This window comes from Mizuhopecten yessoensis, unplaced genomic scaffold (genome assembly GCF_002113885.1).
Source record: "Mizuhopecten yessoensis strain PY_sf001 unplaced genomic scaffold, ASM211388v2 scaffold716355, whole genome shotgun sequence".
NCBI classification, from domain to species: domain Eukaryota; kingdom Metazoa; phylum Mollusca; class Bivalvia; order Pectinida; family Pectinidae; genus Mizuhopecten; species Mizuhopecten yessoensis.
In genome coordinates, this window is record NW_018480075.1 from 931,903 (window position 1) to 946,768 (window position 14,866).

At 35.7% G+C, this 14,866-nt stretch overlaps 1 protein-coding gene across 2 annotated transcripts in view; it reads right to left on the reverse strand.

Annotated features, from left to right (window-relative positions):
- Nucleotides 1–7,661: 7,661 nt before the first annotated feature.
- LOC110443648 overlaps nt 7,662–14,866 on the reverse strand; it is a 32,608-nt gene continuing 25,403 nt past the window's right edge. For both annotated transcript variants that reach the window (XM_021487996.1, XM_021487995.1), the window contains exons 3-5: nt 13,901–14,058; nt 9,827–9,917; nt 7,662–8,072 (exon numbers count right to left, since the gene is read on the reverse strand). In XM_021487996.1, the coding sequence (XP_021343671.1) occupies nt 7,816–8,072; nt 9,827–9,917; nt 13,901–14,058 (506 nt within the window). In that variant the 3' untranslated portion in view covers nt 7,662–7,815. The remainder of the gene's footprint in view (nt 8,073–9,826; nt 9,918–13,900; nt 14,059–14,866) is intronic.

Genomic DNA, 14,866 nt, shown 5'->3' on the forward strand with positions numbered 1-14,866 from the left:
ACAGCTAACCACGAAATGAACAAAATCCTATGAAGATCAGGGGCGGTATTCAGGAAATCGTTGTCATGCTTGAACTCAGATTCTGCGCTAAAGCCCTATTTCTTGTTCCCGTGATAGGTTAATGAAAAATCAAATTTTGTCTACTATTTGCAAGATTTTTTTTATAGGATTTAAGCGAGCTTTTAGAAGGTTGGTTTGTGAACGGATTCGTGGATACGGGCTTGGGTAACATTCTAGAACTACTTTTTTTTGTAGTATAAGACAAAACTGAAATTACTTATACATCAAAGGATTATCTACTGTATATCCCATTTAAAGGTTTACCCTCGATACTGTTTTATCATACTGACCACATAGTCCTAAAAACACATTCTTTTTTAAGAACAGATTACATTTTATATCGGAGAGGGGGGAGGGTTTCAGCAGTTTTAAGAAGGCATCCACTACCACAAATGTAGTTCTTATAGGCCCAGCAGAATAGTTTATTTTTTGGTGTTACTGTTTTTTTCAGTCAGTCAGTAGTCTTCAATTGTTTGAATACGAATATGTCTTCAACTGTTCCTCCAATCAGATGGGTTTTTTAATTGCCAGCATCACAACCGTCCGTTAATTTAATTGCAATTCCATTATTTCGAGTTAGCGTTTAAAGTGCTTCTGATATAGGCATTTTTTAAGGCTTCAAAAGTGCTGTCGATTTCTGGCTTCACTATAGTAATTACTATCGTTAGACGATCGGACACACACGCCTCGTCATGGCCATGTTTAACCTCAATCGTAAAACAAGCTAAACTTTGGGTTAATATTGCTTAAATTATAAAAATGGCTTTATTCAAACCTGTACAATCCACAAACGTATATGAACGTTTAGTTCTGATATGTTTTATTGATCAAATGATTCAAAAGGATTGGAGAACAAGACATTACATCGTATAACATCAAGTTTTAGAGGACATGAACATGCCCATGATATGTTTTATAGAATCATTTTGTAGCATTGTCAAAGGTAACAGTTACCGTTTGTTGGTTTACGTATCCAATTATTTTTTGTCAAATGTAGGCCATAGCAGTGCATGTTTACGGCGTACAATGTAAATTAAGCCGAGATCTTTTGAACGAGCCCCTACCTTCGTAGTATGAACAAATGGCGCTCGAAACCCATCGAAAACCCTACTGACAAAAAAGTGACATGATGTGTTTGAATTGACTTTCTTCCAGGATATTCGACCATCAATAGATTTAAAAAGTCCACAGATAGATCACGAAGTACGTAATCATCTGTTTCCGGGAGTTTCCATTCAGGTATATTACATGAACGTAATACCACAGGGACCTGAGATCGAAATGGCGTGTGATGTCGGAGGAATCGGAGATCATGTCCGCGGAAGGAGAAGACATTTTGTGTGCATACATGAGGTTTTTAAAAGTAAAAATAACCATCTTTCATCAACTAGAAATGTTGTTTTTGATGCAAGAATGTTAGGTGGTGTCGATTTTTCGACATCGAGAGCTTTCCTCCATTCTCGTATATTATCATTATTGGGGTTGTATTTCTACCGAAAATTGATCTAAACCCCTAAAATATGTAAAATTAGTCTGAACATCTTAGTTTGGGTTCTAATCTAGCTGTAGCAAATTAAAAGGTCCCTGTGCATTTTACGAGTGATATTTATTTGTTTATTTGCTAACATTCGTTGAACGTGTTTTGTTTTACATTAACTTGGTGAGGTTTTATTGATAATTTCAAGGCTTTCTTTCTTACTGTCAATAGAAACTGATAAGCTTGCACCTTTTAATGTTTACAAAACTAGGCGTGCCTTAAAGTATCGTGAAGTGTTGTTAAAATCAATATATTTCCATTTTCAACCGAAAAATTACAAACATGTATATGATTGCATTCTTTTTTGTTTTCGTTTGTTTACAAGTAGCTCCTTATAAATATAACTTGCCATAACAGGTTATTGATTGTAAGTATCATCAGTGTATTATATAAGGATTGATCTTCATTTTGACGGCGTATACGATGGTTTGAACGGAGTTGGCAACGAAAATAGTCTATGGCGAGCGTTAGCGCTCCATAAAGAATATGTTTGTTGTATGTCTTCTGCGGTCGTTATGAACGCGCATTGACACACTGCTCTGGCAGTAATGCGGTTGAATTTTCCAGAACTAAAGACGCCATTGTTTACTTTACCGCCAAAGAAATTAGAATGTGCATCCATGGAATAAGAGGCTGTCACCAAACAGTTGTATCTCGCTGAACCATGAACGGCACCATATATGGAACAAGTATCAATCCGCGAGCTCTTTTTTATTGCGTATACGCAAATGTTTTGTACATTGTAAGCAGATAGATGTTACTAAGCTGAAGAATGGAGAGATGTTACTATAGGATCATAAGGTTTTCTGTTTTCTCGTTGACTCCTCAATTCATCTCATACTACCAAGTTGTCTCAGTAAAACTCTAAGACTTTCTTATATAATGTTGTTTTTTTCAAATTGAGAACTCATCAAAAACGTAACTTTTATCAACCTTGAACACAAGCACTTATTTGTTATAAATGAAGATCATTTTTTTAATGCATTTTTTATCAGATTTGTTGCGTTTTTGTGCGAGGAATTGCCAGAGTAACAAAGTGATGAAAGGCAGATTGGGAGTTGGAAAATTCAACTGAATATTCATTTCGTAAAATGCTTAAAAGCGTGTCTGTGAAAAAGACAGTTATGAGGCTATGTCAGGTGTTGCCTACATGGTTAATTTCTCGGTAATGCTTTTTCAGAGATTTTTTTTTTCAAAACTCCGGATCCGGAAATTGAAACCGACAGCGAACATTTCTAAATAAGTCACAGGTACTTGTTACTCTAAAGACGTACAAAACACAGTGCGTATTTGCATTGTCCATATAAACGTGAATATTGCGGAAGTTAAAAATTGTATATACTGGAAATCAATCTTTTTTGCGAGTGATAAGTTTTCGTGTTTAATTCTCGAAGACACATAATCGCGAATTCAAATTTTCCGATTAATTCTATTTGCAATAACTGTTTATATTGAAACGTCATCCCCTTAATCGCGATTCCATGTGTTCGCGAATAAATACTACAGGCAAAGCTCGCGAAATGAAGTACCCGCGAAAGTCTGGAAGACTGGATTTATTTTTCCAACTGATTAAGGAAATGGCAGCGATCAACTTACTTGGTAAAAAGCGGATTACGAAGAATTATTTTATAGCCTAACTTAAACGGTAATTCTCTCAATAACATTAAAAAGAGCAAATCTAGTTAAGAGTAACGAGACACTAAGACTTTAATCTTCCACTTACCGAGACCAAAATTGGACAATTAAATGTTCGTTTTACAAGAAAATGTGTACAGTGTATGTATTGACAAAATAGATGGGAAAGTTTTACAAAATGAAACCTACGTTACATGTCTATGTGACATCTGATGGTTTGGATGCCGTGAGAGGGGTGCTTTATGACTACCTATTACCTATACCGAAACATGGTACTTTAGATAATAGCGATCCATTTAGCTATAATGGAGATTCGCTATTATGGCAATGTCTAGCCAAGTATATTAAGTAATTATAAATGTATCCGGAAACTACTGCGATATTGACATATGACAAAAAGGATTCTGAAAACCAACATTAGGCGAAGAAGATGTTTATACTGTTTACAAAACATGTCAATAATCGTTAATTTCACGGGAAAAGTACGTCCACGTGTTTGGTTGACGCAAACGGGCGTTTAACACTGCAAATGGAAATGGATTGTCTCTATAATTCGAGTTTCGACAGATCGACAGGAGTGTACATTGTTCAAGACAACTCCCGACACGGCTTCGTTACAAAAACTACTTACTCTGTTATCGAGCATGTGTTCTGTAAGAGGTTGTAGATTGTGGTTAACGAACAGAAAACAATGATTCTCCAGTGCATGAACCGTCGATAATGAGCTCACCACTCCAATTCAAATGTTCTGGTGTATCTTGGGATTATTCCGGTGATTATAATTACACAGACCCGTGGTGTAATGAACATCTATCTATACGGTAATCCGAATTGAGTAGCTATAGAAACCACATAGAACGGCTCTTCCGGCAATTTAGTCAATGGTTTATGTTAGATGGAGGAATGACTTTGGTCATGGGTTCAAGTGAAAAAAGGAACATCCGGTCAGCTTACTGTATATATACAGCTTGTTGTTAAGGTACATAATATATGTTTACATTCATACCTGGCTTACACGAGGATTCCGGAGAAAAACATATGACTAGAACTAAAAAAAGGATGCGTGTATTATGAATGGTGATTGTTTGAAGTAATATTTACTTAGAATGCATGTTTCAGCATCGCATATAGTGTAAATAGTACTTCACTATTGAATTAAATTTCACCTTAAAATATTTGATTGTACAGGTCAAATATTATCATTAGGCGCGGTAGTCTAGTGGAGCCGCGGTAGTTTAGTGGTTGGACGACGGGCTCGTGACCGGGGTTGCGGGTTCTAGTCACGGCATAGCACTGTGTTTTATCTTTGAGCAAGATGCCTTTTTTCCGCTTATTCCAGTCTACACAGCTGTAAATGAGTACGTGGCTGGGCAGTGCTAGAATTGTAGAATGCTAGCTGTGAGCTCCGAAATGGCAGCACCGGCGTATGCTCCGCAGGGAGTCGAGAAAGCTATTGGCTTGTTGCAAAGGCCCTATAACCACGGATAATAATTTGTGAACCGCTTTGAGACGACCTACGAGCTAAGTTGTGATAAAGCGGTATAAAAGGACGTCAAATTATTATTACTATTATTATTATTACAGATCTTACGTACATATAAATGTAGTTGGGTAAATTCCATGGGCAAATACAGCCCTCACGTTGAACTGCTAAACTGTGACGTCACATAACGAAAGTGTAACTATGGAAACAATGATATTACGAAGATAATTAACACATTTCACTTAATGTAAAAGGTACCACAGCATCAATTTTAATCGCTAAGATGGGTTCCATCCAACGTTTTTTGACTTGGAGTAATCTCCCCTCTATACATGGTGCAGCAATCTAAAGAAGGGTTTCTTCCTTAGAGTGACTTACCTTGTCAACTGTTTTTTTCACGTACTTCGTGGCCCATAAATTGGACACTGATTTTGATACTTTGCTTGTATAATTCCTGAATGGCAATATTGGTAAAGTGTAGCATTTGTAACATAAAAATCCCGAGTTTGACTCCAGCAGTTTCGTGTTGCTTTTCTTTTTTAAATAAAATTATTTTTCTTTTTTCAAACAGTCAAATTTCGAACAGCTCAAATTCTGTCAAATACATTTCAACATGTGATTTTTATGAAACTTTTCTTTAGAAAAGGTCATAAATGCATATTTTACAGTAGTTACATTGGTACATGCAATAATACATTTAGTCAGTATAATGTATATCTGTAAATCGACATAGAATTCTATGTATCTCAATGGATGTAGATAATTTTTATCTTAAATCGATAAAAATCAGTATTTTCAATATATTTTTTAATTGTCGTATAAGTCAGTTGTATGATGTAAAGATTATTATTCCATTAATGTATATAAGACCCAACATTCAGACTCCCTGCAAAATCGGGGATTTCTTCTGTATCTTCTGCTTGGGGAGATTGGAGAGACCAAAATTGATCTGCTGTCCCCGTGACAATGCTTGGTACCCATATCTCTTCTTTTCTCTCCGATGCATTATTCATTTTCCCCGTCGGCACGTCCTGTTATCCCGCTGTCAGGCGGATATGACAGAGAGGAGTTTCATACTAACGTGTCAGATTGGTGATATTATTGTTTTTCAGTGAACGACATAGTCGTCATATGACATTCACTGTAACAACGCAATCAATGTACATACTCAAACTTAAGTCCTCATACTCAAACTCAAGCCTTCATACTCTAACTCAAGTCATCATACTCAAACTTTAGTCATCAAACTCAAAATCAAGCCTTTATACTCAAACTTAGTTCCTCATACTAAAACTTAAGTCATCATACTCAAACTCAAGTCTTCAGACTCAAACTCAAGTCATCATACTCAAACTTTAGTCATCATACTCAAACTCAAGTCATCATACTCAAACTTAAGTCATCAAACTCAACCTTTAGCCATCATACTCAAACTTAGTTCCTAATACTCAACCTTAGTCTTTATACTCAAACTCAAGTCATCATACTCGAACTCAAGTCATCATACTCAAACTTAAGTCCTCATACTCAAACTTTAGTCATCATACTCAAACTTAGTTCCTAATACTCAAACTCAAGTCATCATACTCAAACTCAAGTCCTCATACTCAAACTCAAGTTATCATACTCAAACTTAAGTCCTCATACTCAAACTTTAGTCATCAAACTCAAACTTAAGTCATCATACTCAAACTTTAGTCATCATACTCAAACTCAAGTCATCATACTCAAACTTTGGTCATCATACTCAAACTTAAGTCCTCATACTCAAACTCAAGTCATCATACTCAAACTTTAGTCATCATACTCAAACTCAAGTCATCATACTCAAACTTAGTTCCTCATACTAAAACTTAAGTCATCATACTCAAACTCAAGCCTTTGTACTCAAACTCAAGTCATCATACTCAAACTTTAGTCATCATACTCAACCTAAGTCTCCAAACTCAAACTCAAGTCATCATACTCAAACTTTAGTCATCATACTCAAACTCAAGTCATCATACTCAAACTTTAGTCATCATACACAAACTCAAGCCTTTATACTCAAATTCAAGTCATCATACTCAAACTTTAGTCATCATACTCAAACTTAAGTCCTCATACTCAAACTCAAATCATCATACTCAAACTTTAGTCATCATACTCAAACTCAAGTCCTCATACTCAAACTTTAGTCATCATACACAAACTCAAGCCTTTATACTCAAACTCAAGTCATCATACTCAAACTTTACTCATCATACTCAAACTTAAGTCCTCATACTCAAACTCAAGTCATTATTCTCAAACTTAAGTCCTCATACTCAACCTCAAGTCCTCATACTCAAACTTTAGTTCCTCATACTCAAACTCAGGTCATCATACACAAACTCAAGCCTTTATACTCAAACTCAAGTCATCATACTCAAACTTAAGTCATCATACTCAAACTTTAGTCATCATACTCAAACTTTAGTCATCATACTTAAACTCCAGCCTTTATACTCAAACTTATTTCCTCATACTCAAACTCAAGTCATCATACTCAAACTTTAGTCATCATACTCAAACTCAAGCCTTTATACTCAAACTTAGTTCCTCATACTCAAACTCAAGCCTTTATACTCAAACTCAAGTCATCATACTCAAACTTAAGTCATCATACTCAAACTTTAGTCATCATACTCAAACCTAAGTCATCATACTCAAACTCAAGTCTTCAGACTCAAACTTTAGTCCTCATACTCAAACTCAAGTCTTCATACTTAAACTATAGTTATAATGCTTGCAATAGGTGACGGAATGGAAGAGTAAATATCAAAATGAAACTGTTACCCAGCTACTAAAAATATGAAACATTATTCAACGGTATTTGTGAGCTGGACTTGGAATAGTACTTGGCCGCAAAAACTGACTTTGTGCATGAGGACGGTTTCGTGAATCAGACCAAGATGTTTTATCAATATTTACGCATAACTTTATTAATAAATCAGCAATTTCAAAGACAACAAAATCTAATAGTACTATATTGGATAAAACATATATTAGACTCTTGTCGTATTACACAAAATAGGGAAATTCAATTAATCTGGAAATTTAAATTAAGATTCACGATATTTTAAATCTCAGAAGGCTCTGCAGGTTCCACGGTGGGAACGTTGTCAGATGTAGTAGAACAAGATATGAAATTCCTAATAGAATTCCGGAATCTTGCTAACCGTTGGTTTCTAATTTCAGAATCCCTCCTTGGTATGTCGACAGCAATTCCGGAATCATCCGACATTAGTCGAGTTTTTTGTTTCTTAGGAGATGGGGTCATGTTATGTGGTTTTGCGCATGCCTCGTTGTCCTTTTCCTCTGTTGTGAAGGTATTATCTGTCAAAGGAAATCGAAAGAGTTTAAATGAAGCCGTACAATTTGTATCAGTAATTATTTTGGGATGCCATATAGTGATGCGTCATCTTTCAATGCGACACAAATAAACGTGCAGTGAGCTATAAGGAATTACCAGCATCTGACAGGTATGGATCTTTCCGGTGTGTGTTCCTGTCGGATGTACTTTGTGTTCATTAAAGTAAATTGACGTTACTTAGTGCATTATGGCGGCACAAAATCAGATAGTTTTTTTTCTAATTCAAAGCAATTAAGCGAAGCTTAAAATGTTCGACAGTAGTCATATGCACTTTTCATTCCTGATTTCATTTTCCCCAGTGGTAATTACTTAAATAATGTAATGGCTGCGATCAAACAGTAATGGTCTTAGGCTGTTAAATAACAGGATAAACACAGGAAATACCCTGCGCAGATTGTATCAACACGTTCGATATCATCCTGACACAAAGCAACTCGGAATTGATATGAAAAAGGAAGGAATCGAATAGACAACAAAACAATAGGTAAAACAACTTGAACCAAACAAAATGCTTGGAGGCAAAATCAGGATTTAAGCAAAAAAGTGTCTTGTTAACCTGTCAGGATTTCCCACCGTCAAATCTAGAAAAAAAATTGTCCGTCATCAACGAATAAAGGCAATGTTATTATGCCTGACATTTAAATATCATATTAAAAAATCAGGTGAAGATGTTTCAGACATATCACAAAAGCGACTGAAAGTGTCACCAAACACGATAAAGATATTAAAGCCATAGGTTTGACATGAACTGTGGCGATGTATCATCCAAATAGGTCAAAACATAGTAGTAACACATTTTCATATCTCTGTGATCGCATGTATCGTTATTGGGAATGGCTTTTATTTCTGAAAGTTGTGAAAGCTGAAACCCCGAAAACTTGTAATATTACGTTAAACGACTCAGTTTAGCTCCAAATATAACTGCAATAAATTCCCATGGTAAAAGAGCTGTAAGTCACTCGAATAACTGGTTTGCGAGATACAAAGTTTTGCATGAGTTCAAAATTAAATGAAGAATTCAATCGCAAATTCATATAAATCACAAAGTAAAATTAATCTTAAATGTTTAATCTACCACGTTTAAATAATTGTGATTTATATGTTATTGTTAATTTTGCGAATATAGATTGTTGCGAAACCGTCGGCCATAGAACAATGGTGAAAAACATATTCGCAGAAATTAAACTATTTGCAGTATTATGAGTGGTTTCAGGTATCTCCGTACCACTGATGGATGCAAACATAAGTGTACCGATATTGGCTTCAAAAATCAGTATATCGATAATGGCTTCAGGAACTCGTGTTCCAGGAATGGCTATGCACAAAGAATAACTACTGAACTATGTACATAAAAAATATCTACATATATTGTAAACTATATACTGTAAATATACTAATTTTAGCGCATTAACGGATTTTAACCGTTAAGCGCATTGATGGCTTAGCAAAGCAACATAATATTCAAAAGAGAACAATGCGCAGGAAGTCCAAATGGCATATTATTATTCAGCGCAATTTCCGAAGCGCGAAATGTGCTAAAATAAGACTACCGCGAAAAGGTGTATGTTTACAGAATACCAACATTTTAATGACGAAATATATCTGATATTTTGTGGATTTATATAAAATATATAAAATATTAAATGTTAAAATGTCAATAATATTGATTATTATGTTACTTCGGTAACACATGGATATTGTTCTCGAACATTCTCACCTGTGCTCTTCCTTTTCCGGAAGAAATCAGCAATGCTTCTTTTTTCCTCATCCCCCTCTGATGATTGGCTTGGGCGCCTTGTTGTGGCCCTCTAGTAAATAAAATAATAACGATTATGGTTGACTCACAGATACCTTCCCAGTGGAGGCAAAGCCAGAAGGGGTCAATCATTTATTTTCACCCTTTCAAATTTCCTAAAGTTGATAATAGCTGAATAACTCATGACATTATTATATTTTTCATATAAAGTCCTGTGTTGGTCCTGATGAAGCAAGTTTCTGCATATTTTCATAAAATTTTATTTCTTAGCCAATGCGTGGATTCATGAGACACCGAATGCAAAACAACATAAGCAACACGTTTGAAATACTTTTTTCAGACAATAAATAGCAAGAGAATACCAAAATGTCAACAAGACTACTATTAGAACTCAAAATCGGTAAAACTAGGGCAGATTATGAACAAAGGAAAAATTCGATTTGAGAATCTTGAAAAAGAACAAGGAGAACAAGACCAGGTGTTCCAGAAGGGTAAGAGTATTCTGCTTCATCGACAACACCTTCCATGTAAATGTAGGTTAAACCAAGTAGTGCCACATCCTCACATCGAGAACTCGGAAGTGGCAACAAATTCACAAGGCATACTTATGAGCATAATCAAAATCATCGACCTTATTAATATAAGTGTCCACTATTTCTGTTTTGACTTTTATGATATACATGATAAGATGAAATTACATAGATAAAATACATAAATTAGAAATAATTTCATTCGCTAAAAATACCTCATTCTTTATAAGATATTCCCATTGTTTACTGTGGGACAATGGCAAATTAAACCGATTCCAATTCTGATCTTAAGAATTTAAGATATTCTGCGATGAACGCAAATGTTTTCTATCAACTCAGATCGTAATTCCGCGAAATCAATTGATTTAAACAATTTATAACAGCAAAGTGCATTAGAGATATGCACTTGAAAATGGAATAATAATAACTAACGGTAAACCGATCTATTACTGCAGTTCCGAGATAGACAAATCAATAAGAAATAGTTTACTGGTGTCGATTTCACGTACCATTAATGCACTTCTGACTGCATAGACAAATCAGTAAGAAATCGTTTACTGGTATCGATTTCACGTACCATTATAATGCACTTCTGACTGGATAGACAAATCAATAAGAAATAGTTTACTGGTGTCGATTTCACGTACCATCAATGCACTTCTGACTGCATAGACAAATCAATAAGAAATAGTTTACTGGTGTCGATTTCACGTACCATTAATGCACTTCTGACTGCATAGACAAATCAATAAAAAATAGTTTACTGGTGTCGATTTTACGTACCATCAATGCACTTCTGACTGCATAGACAATTCAATAATAAATAGTTTACTGGTGTCGATTTCACGTACCATTATAATGCACTTCTGACTGCACAACCAAATCAATAAGAAATCGTTTACTGGTGTCAATTTCACGTACCATTAAGACACTTCTGACTGCATAGACAAATCATTAAGAAATAGTTTACTGGTGTCGATTTCACGTACCATCAATGCACTTCTGACTGCATAGAAAAATCAATAATAAATAGTTTACCGGTGTCGATTTCACGTACGATTAATGCACTTCTGACTGCATAGACAAATCAATAAGAAATAGTTTACTGGTATCGATTTCACGTACCATTATAATGCACTTCTGACTGCATAGACACATCAATAATAAATAGTTTACTGGTGTCGATTTCACCTACCATTGATGCACTTCTCACTGCCAGAAGTCTACTAAGGAACGCCCATCCACCGTGAGCCTCGCTCTCCTCGTGGTCGTTGTTTACATCTTCGGGGCCGCACGCGCCCTCACTCGTCACGTGATTAGATGACAAGGGGTCTCCATCACATTCCCCGACACCTGTGTCGAAAAGAATAAATCCATTATTAAATATTTTGTTGATTGAAAATTTTACTGCAAAACAATAGTGATATCAATGTAAGATTTTAACATAAAAAAAAACTTCAATGAAAGAGAGATATTTCTGACTGCATAGACAAATCAATAATAAATAGTTTACTGGTGCCGATTTCACGTACCATTATAATGCACCTCTGACTGCACAGACAAATCAATAAAAAATAGTTTACTGGTGTCGATTTCACCTACCATTAATGAACTTCTCACTGCCAGAAGTCTACTAAGGAACGCCCATCCACCGTGAGCCTCGCTCTCCTCGTGGTCGTTGTTTACATCTTCGGGGCCGCACGCGCCCTCACTCGTCACGTGATTAGATGACAAGGGGTCTCCATCACATTCCCCGACACCTGTGTCGAAAAGAATAAATCCATTATTAAATATTTTGTTGATTGAAAATTTTACTGCAAAACAATAGTGATATCAATGTAAGATTTTAACATAAAAAAAAACTTCAATGAAAGAGAGATATTTCTGACTGCATAGACAAATCAATAAGAAATAGTCTACTGGTGTCGATTTCACGTACCATTAATGCGCTTCTGACTGCATATACAAATCAATAATAAATAGTTTACTGTTGTCGATTTCACGTACCATTATAATGCACCTCTGACTGCACAGACAAATCAATAAGAAAGAGTTTACTGCTGTCGATTTCACGTACCATTAATGCGCTTCTGACTGCATAGACAAATCAACAATAATAGTTTACTGGTGTCAATTTCACGTACCATTAATGCACTTCTGACTGCATAGACAAATCAATAAAAAATAGTTTACTGGTGTCGATTTCACGGACCATTATAATGCACTTCTGACTGCACAGACAAATCAATAAGAAATGGTTTACTGGTGTCGATTTCACCTACCATTGATGCACTTCTCACTGCCAGAAGTCTACTAAGGAACGCCCATCCACCGTGAGCCTCGCTCTCCTCGTGGTCGTTGTTTACATCTTCGGGGCCGCACGCGCCCTCACTCGTCACGTGATTAGATGACAAGGGGTCTCCATCACATTCCCCGACACCTGTGTCGAAAAGAATAAATCCATTATTAAATATTTTGTTGATTGAAAATTTTACTGCAAAACAATAGTGATATCAATGTAAGATTTTAACATAAAAAAAAACTTCAATGAAAGAGAGATATTTCTGACTGCATAGACAAATCAATAATAATAGTTTACTGGTGTCAATTTCACGTACCATTAAGACACTTCTGACTGCATAGACAAATCATTAAGAAATAGTTTACTGGTGTCGATTTCACGTACCATTATAATGCACTTCTTACTTCATAGACAAATCAATAAGAAATAGTTTAATGATGTCAATTTCATGTACCATTAATGCACTTCTCACTGCATATACAAATCAATAAGAAATCGTTTACTGGTATCGATTTCACGTACCATTATAATGCACCTCTGACTGCACAGACAAATCAATAAAAAATAGTTTACTGGTGTCGATTTCACCTACCATTGATGCACTTCTCACTGCCAGAAGTCTACTAAGGAACGCCCATCCACCGTGAGCCTCGCTCTCCTCGTGGTCGTTGTTTACATCTTCGGGGCCGCACGCGCCCTCACTCGTCACGTGATTAGATGACAAGGGGTCTCCATCACATTCCCCGACACCTGTGTCGAAAAGAATAAATCCATTATTAAATATTTTGTTGATTGAAAATTTTACTGCAAAACAATAGTGATATCAATGTAAGATTTTAACATAAAAAAAAACTTCAATGAAAGAGAGATATTTCTGACTGCATAGACAAATCAATAAGCAATAGTTTAATGGTGTCAATTTCATGTACCATTAATGCTCTTCTGACTGCATAGACAAATCAATAAAAAATAGTTTACTCGTGTCGATTTCACGTACCATTATAATGCACTTCTGATTGCATAGGCAAATCAATAATAAATAGTTTACTGGTGTCGATTTCACGTACCATTAATGCGCTTCTGACTGCATATACAAATCAATAAGAAATCGTTTACTGGTGTCAATTTCACGTACCATTAAAGCACTTCTGACTGCATAGACAAATCATTAAGAAATAGTTTACTGGTGTCGATTTCACCTACCATTAATGCACTTCTCACTGCCAGAAGTCTACTAAGGAACGCCCATCCACCGTGAGCCTCGCTCTCCTCGTGGTCGTTGTTTACATCTTCGGGGCCGCACGCGCCCTCACTCGTCACGTGACTAGATGACAAGGGGTCCCCTGCACATGCCCCGACACCTGTGTCGAAAAGAATAAATCCATTATTAAATATTTTGTTGATTGAAAATTTTACTGCAAAACAATAGTGATATCAATGTAAGATTTTAACATAAAAAAAAACTTCAATGAAAGAGAGATATCAGTGTAAGAAATGACATGGAAATAGTATTATTACATGCAGAATAGAGGTACGGTAATTGTGCTACCTACACACGTTGCTATTTGTATTTGTGTTTGGAAACATAAATAGCATTTTTCTTAGTGAAAATATGCACGGTAAAGGAAGCCTCCTTTACTTATCACTTAATTGTTTCCATAAAATGATTTACACTGTCATCTATCTTTAAAAGAAACCTTTCCCAAAGGTTCATTTGTGTGCGTGCTCCGGGGGGGGGGGGGGGGGGGGAAACACGCTGTTTACATGATACGCCGGGATTAGTTAAACTACACACACACATACATATGTAGATGTTCTTTGGTTCCGCATGTGGATTACAAATTATGAAATGTTATAAACATTTCCGTTTAGTTACATTTTATTTAAACGCAAATGGTTACCAACCATAGATGAATTTTTGTAATCGGTTTTATTTTTCGATGAATAATATATAAGTAATAAGAGAAACTTAAGGGGAAATTTTGAAAATAGAAATGATTTTCCCCGGTAAATCTTAAAAATGATGGACAAGATAGAATAAAATAGTTTTATCGTAAACGCTACCTAGAAGCTAGAAACCAAGCAAGTATAGGAAAATAATCACAATTCTGTAGTTAACGAAGGAAGAGGTTGACTGTTTAAGTAGTGTTCCATTTTCGGCAATCAAGC